The 20,824-nt window shown below is 44.6% G+C and overlaps 1 protein-coding gene across 1 annotated transcript in view; it reads left to right on the top strand.

The window, feature by feature from the left end:
* Positions 1-20,824, top strand: part of LOC121290467 (diacylglycerol kinase eta-like) — a 383,823-nt gene that overhangs the window by 238,186 nt on the left and 124,813 nt on the right. The window contains exon 11 of the mRNA XM_041210907.1: positions 14,974-15,058. Within this exon, the coding sequence (XP_041066841.1) occupies positions 14,974-15,058 (85 nt within the window). The remainder of the gene's footprint in view (positions 1-14,973; positions 15,059-20,824) is intronic.

The following is a 20,824-nucleotide window of genomic DNA, read 5'->3' as shown; positions in this document are numbered from 1 at the left end:
TTTTTGGAAACATTAAACTCTCCAGAAACTGCTCAAATATTAGTCTTCTTGGTGAATGCTACAACTTACAGATTAAATTGAGTTACATACTTGTTACTCTTTTGCGAAGGCATCGTGATAGATCATGTGGTACAGATTAATCTTGTAGATTGGCTGGGAGAGACCATAGCATAGTGGTATTGTTACTGGGTAGTAATTACCACTAGACTTGGCAGAGGGAAAACCTAAAGGTCCCTGAGTGTACCTTTTTAAATTAATGAACCGCAGTAATTACCACTATCTAATAAGTAATCACAATGTGGTTTCACCCTAAAAAGTTAGGGTTGAAGTTTACATGAGGCACATGAAAAATTCTGATTTTTCACAAGTGTATACAGTATCTTTGTGAGTGGTAGCTGGATTTATTTCTGCCTTTCCTTCTTTTTGTTTTTCTGTGCCAATTATCAACTCCAGCCATTGAGCTTCCAATTCTTTGATATGCTGCTTTTTCATTGATTACTAAAAGATATGCTGAACAACCTTGAATGAGGACCTGTATCTTACTGTCCAGCACATTTATGGCAATGCATTCTGTCTTGCCTGTGGAGCTCCAAGGCTTGACAAAGACCAAAGACGAGTTCAGAGCAGGGAGCTTTCATTTTAAATCTGATGGTCAACAATGATGGTAGCAATTGTGTCAGGGCTATTTCTAGTTACCATACTAAATATGGCAATCCTTTACCAAATTTTAAATAAATAAATCAAACTTGGAAAGATGAGTGTTTTAAACCTGCATTCCCCACCATTTCTTTTGTGTTACTTAAAGTAAAAGTGCATTGCCTGATTTGTAATTAAAATCCATTTAGCTTTTGACAAATTAATGGTAAGTTTGCTAACTCATTTTAACATGAAACATGGTTTCACTGTAAAACCCCTGAGAGCTCTGTTTGATGTCTAGATCTGATGAGCATCGCTGTAGAATTGATTTCCAGCAGCTATTTTATACTAAGTGTTATCTAAATCAATTTTCCAATGAATTGGATGGAAAATGTTCCCATTCTTTTCATCAGAAGAAGTTTTTATCAGTTTGCAGAAGTACATTCATGGCAAAGGCCAGATTTCATTGTATTTGTGTAAGTTGACTCATTGCAATGATGGGCATAGTCACTTGGTTGAATCTCCTTAAACAACAAAAAATGCTGGAAATACTCAGCAGGCCTGACAGCATCTGTGGAGAGACTAACAGAGTTAATGTTTGAGTATCACATGAAAGGTCACACACTTACTGATATACATACATACAATCAACTTCTGGCCAGGGTTTTGAAAACAGAAGCCTCATTTCATTTAAGGAAGGGCCAGATAGCTTTGGTTTGTGTGGACTGCAGTGAAATTGTAAACATCTTTATAAAGACTGAGTTTATGGTTTCTCTGAGTGCCGAGGGGAAATCTTCCCACTGATTTTTTTCTGAAGTAGGAAGAAACAGGAAGTGCAGGAGTCTTTGGTGTGTGACCAACTCTGAAACCAGAAACTGCTGAGAGCCTTGCATTCCAGACCATGGAGCGAATAGGTAAGGGACAGCACAGGAGAGAATAGCAAAGAGTAGAACTGCAGTTATAGGAGAATCCATGGTTAGGGAGAAGAGACAGACAATTCTGCAACCGTCATCATGTGCCCTGTAAGGCATGTTGCCCCTCTGGTGCCAGAGTCAGTGATAACACAGAGAGGGTGCAGAATATCCTGCAGGAGGATGGGAGTGGGCCAGAAGTTGTGGTACACATTGGCACCAACGGCATAGGGAATGCAGGCGTTGCAGTTCTGAGGTCAGATTTTCAAGAGCTAGGTAGGAAGCTAAACAGTAGGAATTCTAAAATAGTAATCTCTGGATTATCCCCTGTGCAATGAACTAATGAGAGCAGCAAGATAGTGAGGGTCAATGCTTGGCTTGAAATATGGTGGAGGAGGGAGAATTACATATTCTTGGGGCATTGGGACCAGTTCTGGGACAGGGGTCACCTATTCAAAAAGAATGAGTTGCACCTCAACAGGACTGGGAACAATGCCCTCAGGGAAGTTCAGTAGTGTGGTTGGAGAAGGTTTAAACTAAATTGTCATGGGAATGGGCACCAGCATATAGGATTAGAAAAGGGGAGTAAGGTGCATAAAGTGAGAGTGTTGGACAGTACTGGAGAAGGAAGTAGTTCCATATAGATAGGAGTGGACGATCAGGAACACAAAGACAGGTTTAGAATGTATGTGTGCAAATGCACAAAGTGTGATAAGTAAGTTTGGTGAGCTACAAGCACAAATAGCCATGTGGGAATATGATGTTGTGGCAATAATGGAATTGTGGCTGAAACTGGTGAGGACCAGGTGCTTAATATACAAGTGTATAAAGTGTTCAGAAAAGATAGGGAAAGAAAAAAGGGAGATGGGGTGGCAGTACTGATTATGGAAGACATTGTAGGGTTCGGAAAGCGGATGTCCTTGAGGGGCCAAGGACAGAATCCATTTGGTTGGAGTTGTAAAGCAAAAAGGGTCTGATCATGCTATTGGGGATATTCTATAGGTCTCCGAATAGTGATAGAGGAACAAATCTGCAGGGAAATCACAGAAATATGCAAGAGCTATTGAGTGGTGACACTGAGGGACTTTAATTACCCAAACATCGATTGAGATAATGTTAAAGTAAAGGATAAGGGGGGGTGAGGAATTTCTGAAATGTGTTCAGGAGAATGTCCTCGATCAGTATGTCCTTGGTCCAACTAGGAAGGAGGCATTGCTGAATTTCATGCTGGAAAATGAAGTAGGCTAAGTGAACCAAGCATCTGTGGGGGAGTACTTGGGTAAGTTGGTCATCAATTTTTTTTTTGATCTTTCATGGGACGTGAGTGTCGCTGAATAGGTCAACATCTGTTTCCCAAACCTAATTGCCCTTGAGAAGCGGTGGTGAGCTGCCTTCTTGAACTGCTGAAGTCCTTGTGGTATTTATATGACTGGCCCAGTTCAGTTTCTGGTCAATGGCAGCACTAAAGAGGTTAATAGTGGGGAATTCAACAATGGCAATGTCAAGGGAAAATGGTTATTTTCTTCCATGTTGGAGAGGGTCATTGCCTGACACTTGTAAATTGCCACCATCCACCCAAGCCTAAATGTTTTCCAGGTCTTGCTCCATATGGACATGGACTGTTTAGGTATCTGAGGGGTTGCTGAACATTGTGCAATCATCAGCGAACATACCCACTTCTGACCTTATGATGGAGGGAATGGCATTGAATCAGCTGAAGATAGTTGAACCTAGGACACTATCCTGAGGAACTCTTGCAGGGACTGAGATGATTGACTGACATCCCCAACCACCCTCTTTTGTACTAGGTATGACTCCAGCCAGTTACCCATTTACTTCAATTTTGCCAGGGCTCCTTGATGCCACACTCCGTCGAATGCTGCCTTGATGTCAAGAGCAGCCACTCTCACCTCACCTTGGGAGTTCAGTTCTTTTGTCCACGTTTGAGCTAAGGCTGTAATGAGGTCAGGAGCTGAGAGGCCCTGGCAGAATCCAAACTGATCATCAGTGAGCAGGTTATTGCTGAGTAAGTGCCACTTGATAGCACTGTCGGCTGATGATCAAGAGTAGACTGATGGTGCAGTAATTGACTGGGTTGAATTTCTGTGTACAGGACATCCCTGGGCAAATTTCTACATTGTTGGGTAGATGCTCGTGTTGCTACTATACTGGAACAGCTTGGCTAGGGGCGCAGCTAGTTCAGGAGCCCAATCTTCAGTACAATTGCCAAAATGCTGAAATGTTGTCAGTATTAATGGTATGTTACTTGTATTATCAAGGTTCAGCGTGTACAGGTGGAGGGCATTGATTGATTCAGTATCTTGAGCACATATCAGGGGCTGTTGTCCCATGCTCCTAATCTTTGGGCATCCGGCGTGGAAGGTGGGGCGAGGAGGGAGGAGGACCTCTTCGTAAGTCTGCTCCTGCTCCTCCGCCTGCCCAGATTGGCCATTAATAGATCCAGGCAGTGAGCGGTCGAGGGGTCATCCAACCCAACTGTCTGCACCTCTACCACAACTTCGTCTGTGGCCAGGTGACCCTGGTGAGGGAGCACGTGGTGTCCACCGGTACGCTCGAGGCCTTCTGCAATTGGGCACTGTGGGGACCGGGGTGCATCATTGGGCGAATTGGTAAATAATAACCTAAGATAAACCTGGGTGATATATAAGAGATGGATTCCATCTAAATAGGTTTGAATGGAAGGCTAGCTACCAATTACGTAGAAATACATAGAACTTACAACAGAGAAATGGGCATGTTAATCCATTGCTAGTGTTTATGCTCCACACAAGCCTCCCCCCATTTCTACTTCACGCAACTCCATCAGCACAACCTTCTATTGCTTTATCTATTTACTTATTCCCCTTACATCCATTCATGCTATTGGCTTCAACCACTCCATGAGTTAGTGAGTTTCATATTCAAACCACACTCTGGGTGAAGAAATTACCCTTGAAGTAATTGCTGTTATCAAAGTCACATTTGTCATCCTATGTGACTGTACCAAAGGTAAACTTTCCCTCCTCAGTCTTTTCGACCTGCCTGCAGCCTTTGACACAGTTGACCACACCATCCTCCTCATGCACCTCTCCACTGTTGTCCAGCTGGGTGGGATTGCACGTGTCTGGTTCTCTAACCTTCTCGCCTTGGCTGTCTAACCATAACCAGGAAATCACCTGCAATGGCTTCTCTTCCCACTCTCTCACCATTACCTCTGGTGTCCCCGAAGATTCTATTCTTGGCCTCCTCATATACATGCTTAGCGACATCATCTAGAAACACAGCATCAATTTCCAGGGACGCTGACGACACCCAGCTCTACCTCACCACCATCTCTCGTTGACCTCTTCGCTGTCTCTAAATTATCAGAATGCTTATCTGACATCCAGTACTGGATGTGTAGAAATTTCCTCCAACCAAATACTGGGAAGGGTCTTTGGACCCCTCCACAAACTCCACTCCTTAGCCACCGACTCTCTGGGATCTCTCTGGCAACTACCTGAGGCTGAACCAGTCTGTCTGCAACCTTGGTGTCATATTTGAGCTTCTGACCACATATTCGACTGCCTCATCACTAAAGCTGCTGAATTCCATCTCTTTAATTCCACCTGACACTGCCCTTACATCCGCTCTTCTGCTGTTAAAACCCTTATTCATTTCTTTGTCACCTCTGGACTTGACTGTTCCTGGTTGATCTCCCGTCTACCTTTGAAACTTCAGGTTGTCTAAAACTCTGCTGCCTGTGTCTTAACTCGTATTAAGTCCTGTTCACCTATCCTGTGCTTATCTCATTTTTTTGTGATGCACTGCTATTTTATGAACGTCCAGCAATTTATGATTCATTGTGGAAGGTGCTATTAAATACAAGTTGTTATTGTATTCCTTATTGGAATTAATAGTGACTATCTTATATTTATGACCTCTTGTTTTGGACCTACCAGAAGTGGAACCGTCTTATCTCCATCGACTCTATCAAGCCACCTATTTGGTCACCTTTCAGCCTTAACTTTTCTAAAGAAAAGAACCTTAGCCTTTCAGTCCACCTCGAGGGAGGAACTTAAGGGATGGTGCTCCGAGGTTGTTCTTGGCAAGTTGTTCCTGAGAGAGAGAATGGATGCAGCATGGCATAGGGGAGGAACCATGAGTGCCAGTGACATCTCACTGCAGAATTGGCAGGTTTCTCTTTGTATTGTTATGAATCAGCTCTGCTGGTGTGTGCAGGCCTGGTCATACAGAGAAGTTGCCGCGTTTTGATAAACTCTTCATGCATTGCTCAACAGCTTCAATGCTGCTGGCTTGAGAGCAAGTGTCTACTAAATTAGTAGATGGAAAATCAGAAGCTCCCAGGCTTGTAATTTCCTGACATTGTACTCGGTGCAAGTGTCTGATCAGGCAATCAAAATGTAAAGATACAAAATGACAATTTTTGGGACTTGAAATATTTTTTAAGCAAGGGAATCCTGGCAAATATTTACTTTTGAACCAACATTGCTGAAACAGATGATCTTATTGCTGTTCATGGGAGCTTGCTGTGCACAAATTGGCTGCCCTGTTCTCTACATTACAATGCTCCCAAAATACTACTTTGGCTTTAATTCTTCAATTGTTCCATATTCAAGGTAGTGTTGGAATATCTCCATCAGTGAAACTGTGTCAAAGTATATAAAAGATGGATCTTAGTCACTAGTTTGTTGGATCCTGTTTGCACTCTTGGTTTAAGTGGTGGCCGATTTGGTACTAATGATAGAGTTAAGTAGCAGACACTACATAGCTAGGAACTGATAGGGCAGAATTTTCTTCCTGTTGAATCCCCACCAGTGAAGTGGGCTGCGCCGCCATTTTACATAGGCAGGCCAATTAAGGCCCGCCCAGCGTGACGTCGGGTGGGAAGCACTATGTGCTTCCTGTGCGGGCGGGTGGATTCCGCAAAAGTGAGAGTGCCCTCTTTTGCGCATGCGCACGAAAGAGCGCACATCACCCTGAGGGTAAGTGCAGCCTCAGGGAGATCGCTTCCACTTTGAAAAATATTAAAAATAGAAAAAAAAATCCTTAACATGTCCCCCTCATGTGACGATGTCACATGAGATGGGACATGTTCGTAATTTACAAAATAACTTTATTAAAATGTTTAAAACCCTACATGAAACCTCATCCAGCTGTCGGGGCTCCTGGCCTGCCTGCCAACCTTACAATTGGACGGGCAGGTCCTTTTTAATTGTTTAAATGATCCTGTCAATGGCCTCAAGTGGCTGATTTTGCTGTGCCCCCATCTTCCTGGAAATTTAAATGGGGTGGGATGACGTTGGGGGTTCCGCCTGAAGTGATCCCACATCATTTTATGCGTCAGTGAGCGGGCCCTGCCCCCTGCTTTGTTGAATAGTTTATTGAATATACTCAGCAGCATCTAAACATGTACTTACACTTCAAACTCTATCTCTAATCTCTTCTCAACTACTGACTACAAACTACTAATACAGAGGTAGCCCGCGCTACTCTGCTATTGGATAGCAAGATCATGTGATCTTCCATAATAGCATTCTTCTTAAAGATATATTACACATCAGATTACCACATCCCCTCACCTTTATTCAGAAATACATTTTAAGTAATTTACAAGTTCAGTCTTTCTGGGGGTTTCCTTATGCATGTGAATCATCTCAGCTCTACAACTTCAGATGTCTTGTCAGGAACCTCCTTTTCTGGAATTGCCTGAATATCAGGTGCTTTGGTGGGCACCTGCAGATCTGTACCCTCCACTCTTGAAGGGACAACAGATGTGTTGGAACTGGGTTGAGTTCTCTCAACAGGAAACTCTGACCTGGTTGCGAACACAGGTGGAATCAATTCTTGGTGCATAGTTTCTCTCTTCCTTAGGGTATCCACATGCCTCCGTATGATTCGTTTTCCACCTCCACATGGCAAGATAGAGGTCCAGTCACCACACTTATTTTACCTGGTAACCACTTTGGTCCTCCAAAGTTTTTCACGTATACTGTCTCTCCCATGGTAAATTTCCTCTCGCGACTATGCCAGTTGTGTCTAGATTTCTGACTCCTTTCCATCTTCCCTCCTAAATTTGGCATTATTAAGCTCAATCTTGTTCTGAGACAGTGTTTCATCAATAATTCTGCAGGTGTGACACCTGTTGTTGTGTGAGGAGTGGTCCTATAATGGAAAAGAAAGCACGTTAGTTTGGTTGTTAAGGAATCTCCAGTCAACTTCTTCATACCTGCCTTGAATGTTTGAACCACCCTTTCGGCCAGTCCATTTGAGGAAGGGTGGTACGGTGAAGTTTTACATGAGTGATACCATTGAAGCTGATAAACTGCTAAAACTCAGCACTCGTAAATGCTGCGTTGTTATCAAAAACGACCATTTCTGGTAGCCTGTTAATGGCAAAACTTTGACATAGCTTCTCAATTGTAGCAGAAGACGTTGGTGATTTCACCTTGTAAGCCCATCCATTTTGAGTGGGCATCAACAATGAGCAGAAACATTGACTATATGGGACCTTTCATGGGAACAATGTGTAACCGCACCCAGGGTCTTCCTGGCCGCGCCCAAGGGTGTAACGGAGCTGTTGAAGGTAACTTTAGCTGTTGCTGATATGTCTGGTTGTGCACTGTGCAGTTCAATTAACAATGGCGCTCTTCCTTTTGGAGGAACTATCACTTGTGCTCCTCACAATAAGATGCCATCCTGGCCAGTTATTTCATGCCTTCTGTTGAAGTGTGGTTTAATTTAGTCAGGTACAGGCTCTTGTGGCCAACCATGAAGTATTTGTTCTCGTACTTGAGATAGGACTGGGTCCCTACTTGTCCACTCTCTGATCTGTCAAGCGCAAACCGGTGAGGAACCTAAAAAATTTAGCAATAAAACAAGTTCCTGTGGAACTGGGATGTCCTCATTTTCTTGTAAAGGCAAACGACTAAGTGCATCAGTGTTACCAGACCTATGTACAAAAGTGTACTCATATGCTGCCAGGATTAAAGTCCACCTCTGTGTTCTTGCTGAGGCTATGGGTGGTGCAGCCCTGTCTTCGCTGAAATGATTGTAAAATGGCAGCCGTGTAGGTACTGGTGAAATTTCGTAACACCAAAGATGATTGACAGGCCCCCCTTTTCTATCTGCGAGCATCCCCTTTCTGGTGAGCATCCTTGATATGTAACCAATAGGCCATTCTGTGCCATCATCCATCCGATGAGATAGCACTGCTCCCACTCCGTAGGGTATGCGTCCCAAGTTAACATTAATTCTTTTCTCTGGTTGTAATGTTGAACGAGTACAACAATTGTTTGACATTCTTGAAAGCTTCTTTCTGGGGAGCCTCCCAAGACCAACGATGGTTCTTTTTGAGTAGAGAATGCAGGGAGGCCAGCTCTGCAGACAAATTGGGTAAGAACCGCCCATAACAGTTGATCATTCTTAGGAATGATTTGAGTTCTGAGGTGTTCTTTGGCACAGGTGCCTCTCTTATGGCTCTCACTTTCTCCTGAACTGGGTGGAGGCCCTGTGAACCTACCCAGTGACCCAGATAGAGTACCTCCCTCGCTTGGAATGTGCACTTTTCTTTTTTTAAACGCACTCCAGCCTGCAAAAAACATTTTAAGACTTTTAAGTTTGTCGTGTGCTCTTTTTCAGTGAATCCTGTCACCAAAACATCATCTAAATAGATTACAACCTGGGGCTGTCCCTGCAGTAAACTTTCCAATGTTCTCCGGAAGATGGCACAAGCTGAGGAGGCAATCAAGTGTATTGATACAACCCTTTGTAGATATTAATTGTGACAAATTCACAGGAGGCATTGCCCAATTCTAATTTTTGATAAGTATGACTCATCAAGCTTTGTGTAGGTAGTTCCACCTGCCAGTTTGCCATACAGGTCTTCGATTTTTGGTATGTGGTGTCTGTCTAGCTTAGCTACTTTATTAACCGTCAATTTGTAGTCTCCACAAATTCGGACACTCTGGTTGGGTTTAAGGACGGGGACAATGGGTGTTGCCCATTCTGAGAACTGAACAGGTTGTATAATACCCAGTTTCTCTAGTCTGCCAATCTGGTGTTGATCTTTTCTCTCAATGCATGAGTTACTGGTCTGGCCTTCATGAATCGGGGGGGATTGCCTCTGGTTCCACATGAATTTTTGCCTGCTGCTCCTGGATCCTCCCAAGTACGTCCCTGAAGACTGTGGCGTACTTTTGTAGTAGCTCTGGTAACCTACTTGTTCTTAATTTGATTTCAGCACTTCCTAACTTAATCTCCTTTAGGGCCAGTTTCACCCTAGGAGGCTTGGCCCCTCGCCTGCTGCTACCATCAAGGGTAGCTTTACTGATTGGCTCCCATAATGAAGTTACTCTACTTTTGCCGTTGACTTGGATGTTTTCACCCACATATGTTTTTAATTGGGCAGTTGTTTCTTCCAAATTTATTTGATGTTCCCCATTAATCAGGTATTTGAAGGTATGTTCCCCAGTTACTACGGTGGAAGCTCCTGTGTCCACTTCCATTCTAACAGTTCTGCCATTCACTTTCACTGTTACATAGATGGCTCTGTTTTTTCCAACTGTTGAATTATACAATGAGTAAGTATCTGCATATGTTGCTCAGGCTCTTCTACATTGTAGATCCCACTGGTTTTTTCCTTTTGTTTAAAAGTCTGTTTGACTCTTTCCTTCCACTGTCTCACCATGTGTCTGTTTTTATGACAATAAAAACATGCTTTTTTTTTAAAGTGCCAATCGTTAAAAGGTTGTTTCCACCTCTTGATAATACTCCTGGTTTTCGCTGCTGGGTTGTTTTCTCTCATTTTCCTGTTAGTGGGGGCTGTTTCCCGCCTCTCGGTAGAGTCTTGCATTTTTGCATCGTTTTTGGCTGGGGATTCCCGCCTGCTGTGGAGTACGGCGCCATTTTGCGCACCCTGTATGGCTTTCGAATCTCTAACTGCACTTTCCATGGCCAGTGCATTTTCTGGTGCCTTAAAATCCAAAATTGTTTTGGATAACAATCGCTTCTGAATCATATCCTCGTTCACATCGCACACTGAATGATCTCTAAGCAAATCGTTTAAGAATATTCCAAACTCACAATGCTCCATTTATTGCTCCAAGCTCGCCACATCGCTTGTAACTGTCTCCCTTGGGGCTCTAATCCTTGAATTAAACTTGAATCTTTGCATCATTGCTGAGGGCTTTGGTTGGTAATGGCCCTTCACCAGGTCCACTAACTCATCAAAATTTCTTGAGTCTGGGGCACTGGGTGCCATCAAATCTCGAATCAAGCCATTAGTCTTATTCCCACGTGTACTTAAGAGGATCACCAGCCTCTTTTCTTCCCCCATAATCTCATTTGCTTGGAGAAAGAATGAGAGACACTCAATGTAGTGGGACCAATCGTCCGTTGCTTGATTGAAAGGATCAATTCTTCTGAATTGCGGCACGCTATGAGGGGATTACTTCAATGATTTGAACAGAACTTCTGCTTACAATTGCTGTGCGAGGTACAGCGCTGATTTTGTTTCTCTTGATTTCTTCCATTTAACTTGTTTAATCCTAGACGCCAATTTGTGGATCCTGTTCACATGTTTGTTTTAATTGGTGGCTGATTGGGCACTAAAGATAGAGTTGAGTAGCAGACACTTCATAGGTGGAAACTCTTAGTTTATTTACAAAGGCATTCAGCAGCAACTAAACATGTGCCAACACTTCAAACTCTATCTCTACTCTATCCTCAACTACTAACTACTGAATACGGACTACTAACTACAGAGGTAGCCCGTGCTACTCTGCTATTGGATAGTAAGATCATGTGATCTTCCATAATAACATTCTTCTTAAAGATATATTACACATCAGATTATCACAGAGATATATGTATATATCATCCTGGATCTTCTGGTTTGGAGACCTAACTTAGCCCAGAAGATGTGCTGTGGGATCCTCAGAAGTTCTGACAGTTCTGACTCTGTGGGAAATGCCCAGGAAGTGTGATCTTTCATTAGGCAATTTCCCTGCTCCTTGGGACCCTCGAGCTCTGAGTTAGAGTTAGAGATTTCAGATGGTTCCAATTGACCTGAATAGTTGCCCAGGAAATGTTAGACAGAAAAATCTTAGTCTGACTCCTGGGTAACTCCAGAACTGAAGCCACTCCAAATACCCACCTCCCCCCACCAACCTGACCTGACTAGTACCCAGCCACCCAATTTCTCACCCCCCCATCTCCCCGACTCATCGATTTAACATGACTAACCCTCACCTAATGACCCAAGCCCCTGACCTGACCTGACTCGACCTCACCACCCAGCCTAGCCCTTTACCCACTATCCTTGCCCACCCTACCCCCTTACGCACATCCTCACCCACCCTACCGACTCACCCACTATCCTTGCCCACCCTACCCCCTTACGCACATCCTCGCCCACCCTACCTGCTCACCACATCCTCACCCACCCTACCTGCTCACCACATCCTCACCCACCCTACCCCCTTATGCACATCCTCGCCCACCCTACCCACTCACCACATCCTTGCCCACCCTACCTGCTCACCACATCCTTGCTCACCCTACCCACTTACCCACATCCTCGCCCACCCTACCCACTTACCACATCCTCACCCACCCTACCCACTTACCCACATCCTCACCCACCCTACCCACTCACCACATCCTCGCCCACCCTACCCACTTACCCACATCCTCACCCACCCTACCCACTTACCCACATCCTCGCCCACCCTACCCACTTACCCACATCCTCGCCCACCCTACCCACTTACCCACATCCTCGCCCACCCTACCCACTTACCCACATCCTCACCTACCCTACCCACTCACCACATCCTCGCCCACCCTACCCACTTACCCACATCCTTGCCCACCCTACCCACTCACCACATCTTCGCCCACCCTACCCACTTACCCACATCCTCGCCCACCCTACCCACTTACCCCATCCTTGCCCACCCTACCCACTTACCCACATCCTCGCCCACCCTACCCACTTACCCACATCCTCACCCACCCTACCCACTCACCACATCCTTGCCCACCCTACCCACTTACCCACATCCCCGCCCACCCTACCCGCTCACCACATGCTTGCCCACCCTACCCGCTCACCACATGCTCGCCCACCCTACCCACTTACCCACATCCCCGCCCACCCTACCCACTTACCCACATCCTCGCCCACCCTACCCACTTACCCACATCCCCGCCCACCCTACCCACTTACCCACATCCCCGCCCACCCTACCCACTTACCCACATCCTCGCCCACCCTACCCACTCACCACATCCTCACCCACCCTACCCACTTACCCACATCCTCGCCCACCCTACCCACTCACCCACATCCTCGCCCACCCTACCCGCTCACCACATCCTCACCCACCCTACCTGCTCACCACATCCTCACCCACCCTACCTGCTCACCACATCCTCACCCACCCTACCCGCTCACCACATCCTCACCCACCCTACCCACTTACCCACATCCTCGCCCACCCTACCCACTCACCACATCCTCACCCACCCTACCTGCTCACCACATCCTCACCCACCCTACCTGCTCACCCTATCTGTTCACCACATCCTCGCCCACCCTACCTGCTCACCACATGCTCGCCCACCCTACCCGCTCACCACATCCTCACCCACCCTACCTGCTCACCACATCCTCACCCACCCTACCTGCTCACCCTACCTGTTCACCACATCCTCACCCACCCTACCTGCTCACCACATCCTCGCCCACCCTACCCGCTCACTACATGCTCGCCCACCCTACCCGCTCACCACATGCTCGCCCACCCTATCCGCTCACCGCATCCTTGCCCACCCTACCCGCTCACCACATCCTTGCCCACCCTACCCGTTCACCACATCCTCGCCCACCTTACCTGCTCATCACATCCTTGCCCACCCTACCCGCTTACCACATCCTCAACCACCCTACCCCCTTACCCCAACCTCGCCCACTCTTAACTCCCTGTCTTGCCCACCCTACCATCTTACCCACTTCACCCACCTACCCCTTTGGACACCTACACAGTCACCCATTCATTCATTCATTCATTCACTAATACACTGAAAAGCTTTGGGACATTTAAACTCTTTACTTGCCAGAATATGGCAGTTAGTGTTATGAAAAGGGCATGTGGTTTCTGCACGGATTCTCTTCACTGATGTCTCCGAGGTCTCCTGTGCTGACTGCTACCAGATCCTCCATTGGGAGATGGGCCAGAAAAATTGGAAGGAGGTAAGTGAGTACTTTTTGCCTGACTAGGGTCAAAAATAGAGGTTCCGATCCTGATCTGATGATTAAGACAATATAAAATACTTGCATTTCACTCTGCCTGTTGTACTTTAGTATCACAACTATTAAAAAGTACAAATCCATGTTGTGTTTTAACACATCTTTAGAAATGTAAAACATCTTTCAATCTGCAAGTTTCTCTCAACAGATGGCACTTGAACTCTGAATGCCCTCAGGCTGTGTTCATGAAAATTAAAAGGGAACAGGCCTGATTAAATACAGCTCCATAGTTGCTGCAGAATAATGTATTGTTACGCTAAACGCAGCCGCTTCTATTCATGAGGTCATCAAATAGAATTCTAGGTTTATTACAAGACATGAAATATTAAAGGCAATAACCAATGATGAACTTCTATCTCCTTCATTTGAATACTGTGTGCTACGTTGGGCTCCACATGATAGGAAGGATATTGAGGCTTTAGAGAGGGTACAGTGTAGATTCACTGGGATGATGCTTGGCATGATGATGCATGAAAGCAAAGCAAGACTTGAGAAGTTCTTGTTAGAGCAGCTTAAATGATGGTAATGTCCTAAAGGTGTTAATGAAAGGATGGGGCAGGGTAGACATCAGTCATAGTTTTAAGTAGCTGAGGAATTGCGCTTTAGGAACCATAGGTAGAAGAGTAAATGTAAGAGATTGACAACAGGGACTGGAGAAATGTCTTCCTGCACAAGAGTTGTGAAGCTGAGGAATTCGCACTATCTCGACATTCATGGTGGGGTTGGGTAGGTGGACGAAAGGATAATGGGGAAAAGATGGGTATGTGATGAGGAGGGACATGGATTGATGGGCCAAATAACCTGTTTCTGTCCTATAAGTTCTTATGACATAGCACACCATAGAACAGCCAATCATCAGATTCAGTCAGAGCACTGTCATGGGAGATCACTGCGACAAACTTACTGTCTTGCTTTGCAATAGTTAACATAATATGTTGTACAGTAGTTGAAGCTGCTTAAGTTGAGTGTAATTTTTTTACAGTGTTCCCTTGGCAAGTAAAGATCGCGGTACTGAATGTTCAACCAGTTGATGGTTTGTATATTCTTGTGCCTCCTGTGTTATATTGGTCAGCAGATGGTAATTAAGTAAGGACTGCTTTTGTTTTTGCACAGATGGAGCATTATGACGTATGAAATAAAAATACCACCAAAACATGCCCTGGCAGTGACCCCAGAGGAGGATGCTGAGGAATCCCAAGTGAGTGTTTAGCATTGCGGAATGCACGCAAGCTCTGAGTTGCAGAACAGCATTTTGCTCCCAGCCAGAATGCAAAAGGATGAATGTGGAAAGCTGGATTCCCATCCTCGAACCTTACTTCATGGAAGGGAAGGCCAGAAAATTGGTCACATTCTCCATTACAATTAATTGTTGCAAAGATCAGGAGTACTGTGGATCAGGCACACTAACCTGCACAGGGAACGAAGCTTAGGAAAATGTAGTTTTTAAAAATAGGGGTTTGAAATTTTTATGAATAATATTGTGAAGCATCAATGAATAGTAATAATGTTGGGTGTGTGGTTACCATTACAAATATTTTGCACACACTGTGAAGCCTGGTGCTGTATGATGTGCAAATATCAATCTGGCAGGCAGTCCTGCAATGATTGTCTCTGGTTAAACATTGCTGATGAATTTACAAAGCCAGCAAAACATTGAAACAATGCCTGATCATAAATTTCAGCTGAGTTTGTGTATTTTCTAGTAATCTATATGTTTTAAAAGCAATGCTCGCTCATTTTCATTGTCCTTGAATAGAATAGTCACTGCATAGATGTGGAAGATTATTTACATGGAGGTGACTATTCCCTTCAGGGACAGGAAGGGTCATTTAAGCAAATCATCGGCTTCTGGTCACATTATTGCAACCAACTATAGGAACTATATTAACAAGTTCAGTTATTCCTTCCTACTGCTGCCAGTGATCCACGTAAAGTTAGCTACATGTGTGGAGGTAGATTTCAAGGGGGCTGTGTTTAATATATTCATGTCTAAAGCTAAATGCTGCAGATTTTAGAAACCTGAAATCAAAACAGAAAACACTCAACATCTGTGGAGAGAGAAACCGTTAGCATTTTGGACCTTTCAACAGAACTGGAGAGCAGTAGCAGGTTTAATAGCTTTTAAGCAAATACCGGAGCTGGAAAAGGGAAGGGTGGGGAGGAAAGAATAAAAGGGAAGGTCTGTGATCAGGTGGAGCACAGGAGAGATTATGTTTTAAAAGGGATGAGGGGATGAGGTCTAAGTGGATGGTAATGGGGCAATTAAAAAGCGAAAGATGGGTCTAGAGGAGCTATAAATGATAAGAGCCGAATTGCTGAGGGGGATGGAAGCTTGGACATGTGGCAAAGATGTGAAAGCTTCCATAGTGGGGAAAGATGGGTGAAGACCATCTTGCAGGCCATGTACTGATAGGAGAGACTAAATAACACAAGGTTTCATGGTGCAAAAGTCAAAGGGAGTGGTAATGGGCCTAATAAGAAAACAAAGGTTGGCAGACAAAGTGTGAAGGTTGGATAGCTGCTGTCCAAATGCAAAGTCAAGGTATAAAAAACAAGAAAAAACTGAACCTACAAAAGAAAAGAAACAAAATTGAAGCAGAAGTTGTGACCTAAAATTGTTGAACTCATTGTTGAGTCTAGGAGACTGTAGGGTGCTGATGAGGTTCTGTTCATTGAGTTTGCTTTGAGCCTCATTGGAACACTGGACTAGGCCAAGGGCAGAAAGGTCTGAGCGGAAGCAAGGTGGAGAACTGAAATGACAAGTTACAAGGAGCTTGTGGTCAATCTTGTGGACTGAAAGGAGGTGTTCTGCAAATTGTTCATCCAGTCTACCTTTGTTCTTTCTAATGTAGAGGAGACCACATTGTGACCTGTGAATATGCTATAGTAAATCGAAAGAAGTGTAAGTAAATCACCGTTTCATTTGGAAAGAATGTTTGGGGCCTTCCTCCATTCCATTCTCCCAGTGTCTTCATCCCAATCGGATCTATTCAGATGATGCAACCTTCTATACCAGCACTTCCAATATGTTTGCCTTTTTCCTCAACTGAAGAGGTTTAGCAGAGATATGAAGGCCCAATAAGACTGAGTGCAACAAGGCCATGGGCTTAAACCCTGGGAATTTGGTAAGGGAGGAGGTGCTGTTCTAGCCTTTTACAAAAAAATGGAGTGGTCCAAGAGAGAGAGCCCGAGATGGTGAGACCTAACCGTTGAAGTCCAGAGGCACAAATTAGGTGAGCTTGAGGGTGACTAGTGAGATTTAAGGTCTCTTGTCTTTCTAAACTGGGGCAGTAGTTACTGGGGAGATATATTTAATTTATAGTGTAGCTCGTTAAACGCTATAACTACGGCTAATCGTTGAATAATATTTCAAGACTTGAAAGCTAATCAGTTAATTAAAACACAAAATAGATGGCAGGGCAGGTGATGTGTTGCAGCATAGCAAGCGGGTGCTGGTGGACACTTGTTTGATCCACAGCATCCACATCTACAGTAAATGTCTGCAGCTTGAAGAACTTCAGCTCACAGTTGATGAGCTGGAGTCTGAATTTTGGACACTGATGTATCAGGAATGGGGGAAGTTACCTGGACACTTTGTTCCAGGAGGTAGTCACACCTCTTAGGCTAGGTTCTTCAGATTTGGCCTGTGCTCAGGGGCAGGAGGGCGTGACTGTAAGAGAGGCAGGTATGGGGATCCAGAAGGCAGCAATGGAGGAGCCTTGGCCCTTGCAATGTCCAATATGTTTGTCCTTGCAGCCTGTGTGGGCAAGAGTAGGAAATACAGGGGAATGAGCAAACTGACCAGAGCACCATCGTGCAGAGGGCCATTCAGGTGGGTGGGGGAAGTGGGGGTGTATTTGTAGCAGTGGGCAGTATATTTAACGGGATAGATACTGTTCTCAGCAGCCAGGAGAGTGAGCCCCGAAGGCTGTGCTGCCTACTCAGTGCCAGGGTTAAGAACATCTCTGGGCAGGAGAGGAACTTACAATGGGAGGGGAAGGATCCAGTTGTCATGGTCCAAATGAGTACCAACGACAAAAGCAGAACTAAGAAAAAGGTTCTGCTGTGGGAGTATAGTAGCTAGGGGCTAATTTTAAAAAGCAAAACCATGAAGGTAATAATCTTTGGCTTCCTACCTGAGCCACAAGCAAATTGCCATAGGATAAATAAGATCAAAGGGTTGATGCATGGCCCAAAAACTGGTGTGGGAGAAATGAGTTTTGATTCATGAGGGCCCTGGCGCCAGTATGAGGGAAAGAGGGAGCCGTGATTCACGGAACCATACTATTGGGACGGCCTACACTGAACTGCACTGGGACCAGTATCTTGGCGAATTGTATAACTAGGGATTTGGAGAGGGCTTTAAGATAAAAAATCGGGGTAAGAGTTCACATCAGAAGAAATTTGGAAAGCTGAAGAGAAAGCACAAAGGTAGCAATACAGGTAATGATAATCAGAGTATGAGAGGAAGGGACAGAGTGTGCACCAGCAAATAAGGTCAGAGTAGGGACAAATAATAAAAAGACAAAATTAAAGGCTCTTTACGAATGCTGCATGCATTCATATAACAAGATGAATGAACTGACAGCACAAATATGATACGATATGATAACCATTACAGAGACATAGTTGCAAAGTGACCACGGCTAAGACCCTAACATTGAAGGGTATTTGACATTTTGGAAGGACAGGAAGAAAGGAAATGGAGTGGGATAACTCTGTTGATAACGGATGAGATATGTACAGCAGTGAGAAATAATCTTGATTCCAAGGATCAAAATATAGGATCAGTTTGGGTGGAGTTAAGAAATAGCAAAGGAAAGAAGTCACTGGTGGGAATGGTTTATAGGCCCCCAAACAGTGGTTAAGCTGTAGGACAGGGCATAAATCAAGAATTAATAGGGGCTTGTGAGAAAAGTAGTACAATAATTGTGGTAGATTTTAATTGTCATATAGATTAGAAAAGTCAAATTGGCAAAAATATCTTGGTGGATGAGTTTGTAGAGTATATTTGGTACAGGTTCTTAGAACAAACACTCTGGAACCAACTAGGGAATAGGCTATTTTAGACCTGGTAACTTGTAATGAGACAGGATTAATTCATGACCACACAGTAAAGGATTTTTAGGTAAGAGCAATCATAACATGTTGGAATTTCACATTCAGTTTGAGGATAGGAAATGTGGGTCATAGAATCATAAGAGTTATACAGCACAGAAACCAGTCCTTCGGTCTATCGTGTCCATGCCGGTCATGAAGCACCTATCTATTCTAATCCCATTTTCAAACATTTGGCCCGTAGCCCTGTATGCTATGGGTTTCAAGTACTCATCTAAATACTTAAATGTTGTGAGGGTTCCTGCCTCTACCACCCCCTCAGGCAATGTGTTCCAGATTCCAACCACCCTCTGGGTGAGAAACTTTTTCCTCAAATCCTCTCTAAAACTCCTGCCCCTTACCTTAAATCTATGCCCCCTGGATATTGACACCTCCGCTAAGGGGATAGGTATCTTCCTATCTACCCTACCTACGCCCCTCATAATTTTGTATACCTCTATCAGGTCCCACCTCAATCTTCACTGCTCTAAGGAAAACAATCTTAGCCTATTCAGTCTATCTTCTTATGAAACGCTTCAGCCCAGGCAACATCCTGGTGAATCCCCTTTGCACCCTCTCCAGTGCAATCAACTCCTTCCTATAGTGTGACGACCGGAACTGCACGTAGCACTCCAGCTGTGGCCTAACTAGCGTTTTATACAGCTCCAACATAACCTCCCTGCTTTTGGATTCTATGCCTCAGCTAATAAAGGCAAGTATCCCATATGCCGCCTTAATCACCTTATCTACCTGTGCTGCTGCCTTCAGGGACATGTACACCAAGGTCCCTCTGATCCTCTGTGTTTCCTGGGGTCCTACCATTTATTGTGTATCCCCTTGCCATGTTAATCCTCCCAAAATGCATCACCTCACTATTCTCAGGATTAAATTCCATTTGCCACTGCTCTGCCATCTTACCAGCCCATCTATATCATCCTGTCATCTAAGGCTTTCGTCCTCACTATTTACGACACCACTAAATGTCATGTCATCTGTGAACTTACTGATCATACCTCCTATATTCACATCTAAATCATTAATGGACACTACAAACAGCAAGGGTCCCAGCACCGATCTCTGCGGTACACCACTCGTCACAGGCTTCCAATCGCAAAAACAACCTTCGACCATCACCCTCTGCCTCCTGCCACTAAGCCAATTTTGGACCCAAATTGCCCTGGATCCCATGGGCTCTTACCACCTTGACTATTCTCCCATGCGTGACCTTGTCAAAACCCTTACTGAAGTCCGCATAGACTACATGAACTGCACTACCCTCGCATACACAACTAGTTACCTCCTTGAAAAACTCAATCAAATTTATTAGACATGATGTCTTCTGACAAAGCCATGCTGACTATCCCTGAATAACCCCTGCTTCTTCAGGTGGAAGTTAATCCTTTCCCTCAGAATTTTTTCCAATAATTTCCCTACCACTGATGTTAGACTCACTGGCTTGTAACTATCTGGTTTATCCCCACTACCCTTCTTGAATAATGGTACCACATTCGCTGTCCTCCAATCCTCTGGCACCTCTCCTGTGGCTGGAGAGGATTTGAAAATTAGTGTCAGAGCCCGTGCAATCTCCTCCCTTGCCTCACATTGCAGCCTAAAATACATCTCATCTGGGCCTGGGAATTTATCCACTTTTAAGCCAGCTAAAACCGTTAATACTTCCTTCCTTTCAATGCTAATTTGTTCAAGTATATCACAGTGCCCCTCCTTAATTTCTACACCTACGTTGTCCTTGTCCATAGTGAACACAGATGAAAAGTAATCATTTAAAACCTCACCTACGTTCTTCAGCTCCACGCACAGATTGCCACTTTGGTTCCTAATAGACCATACTCTTTCCCTGGTTATCCTT

The sequence above is a fragment of the Carcharodon carcharias genome, chromosome 18 (genome assembly GCF_017639515.1).
Source record: "Carcharodon carcharias isolate sCarCar2 chromosome 18, sCarCar2.pri, whole genome shotgun sequence".
NCBI classification, from domain to species: Eukaryota; Metazoa; Chordata; class Chondrichthyes; order Lamniformes; family Lamnidae; genus Carcharodon; species Carcharodon carcharias.
Note: the sequence above shows the minus strand (reverse complement) of the source record. Positions and strands in the feature narration are given on the sequence as shown.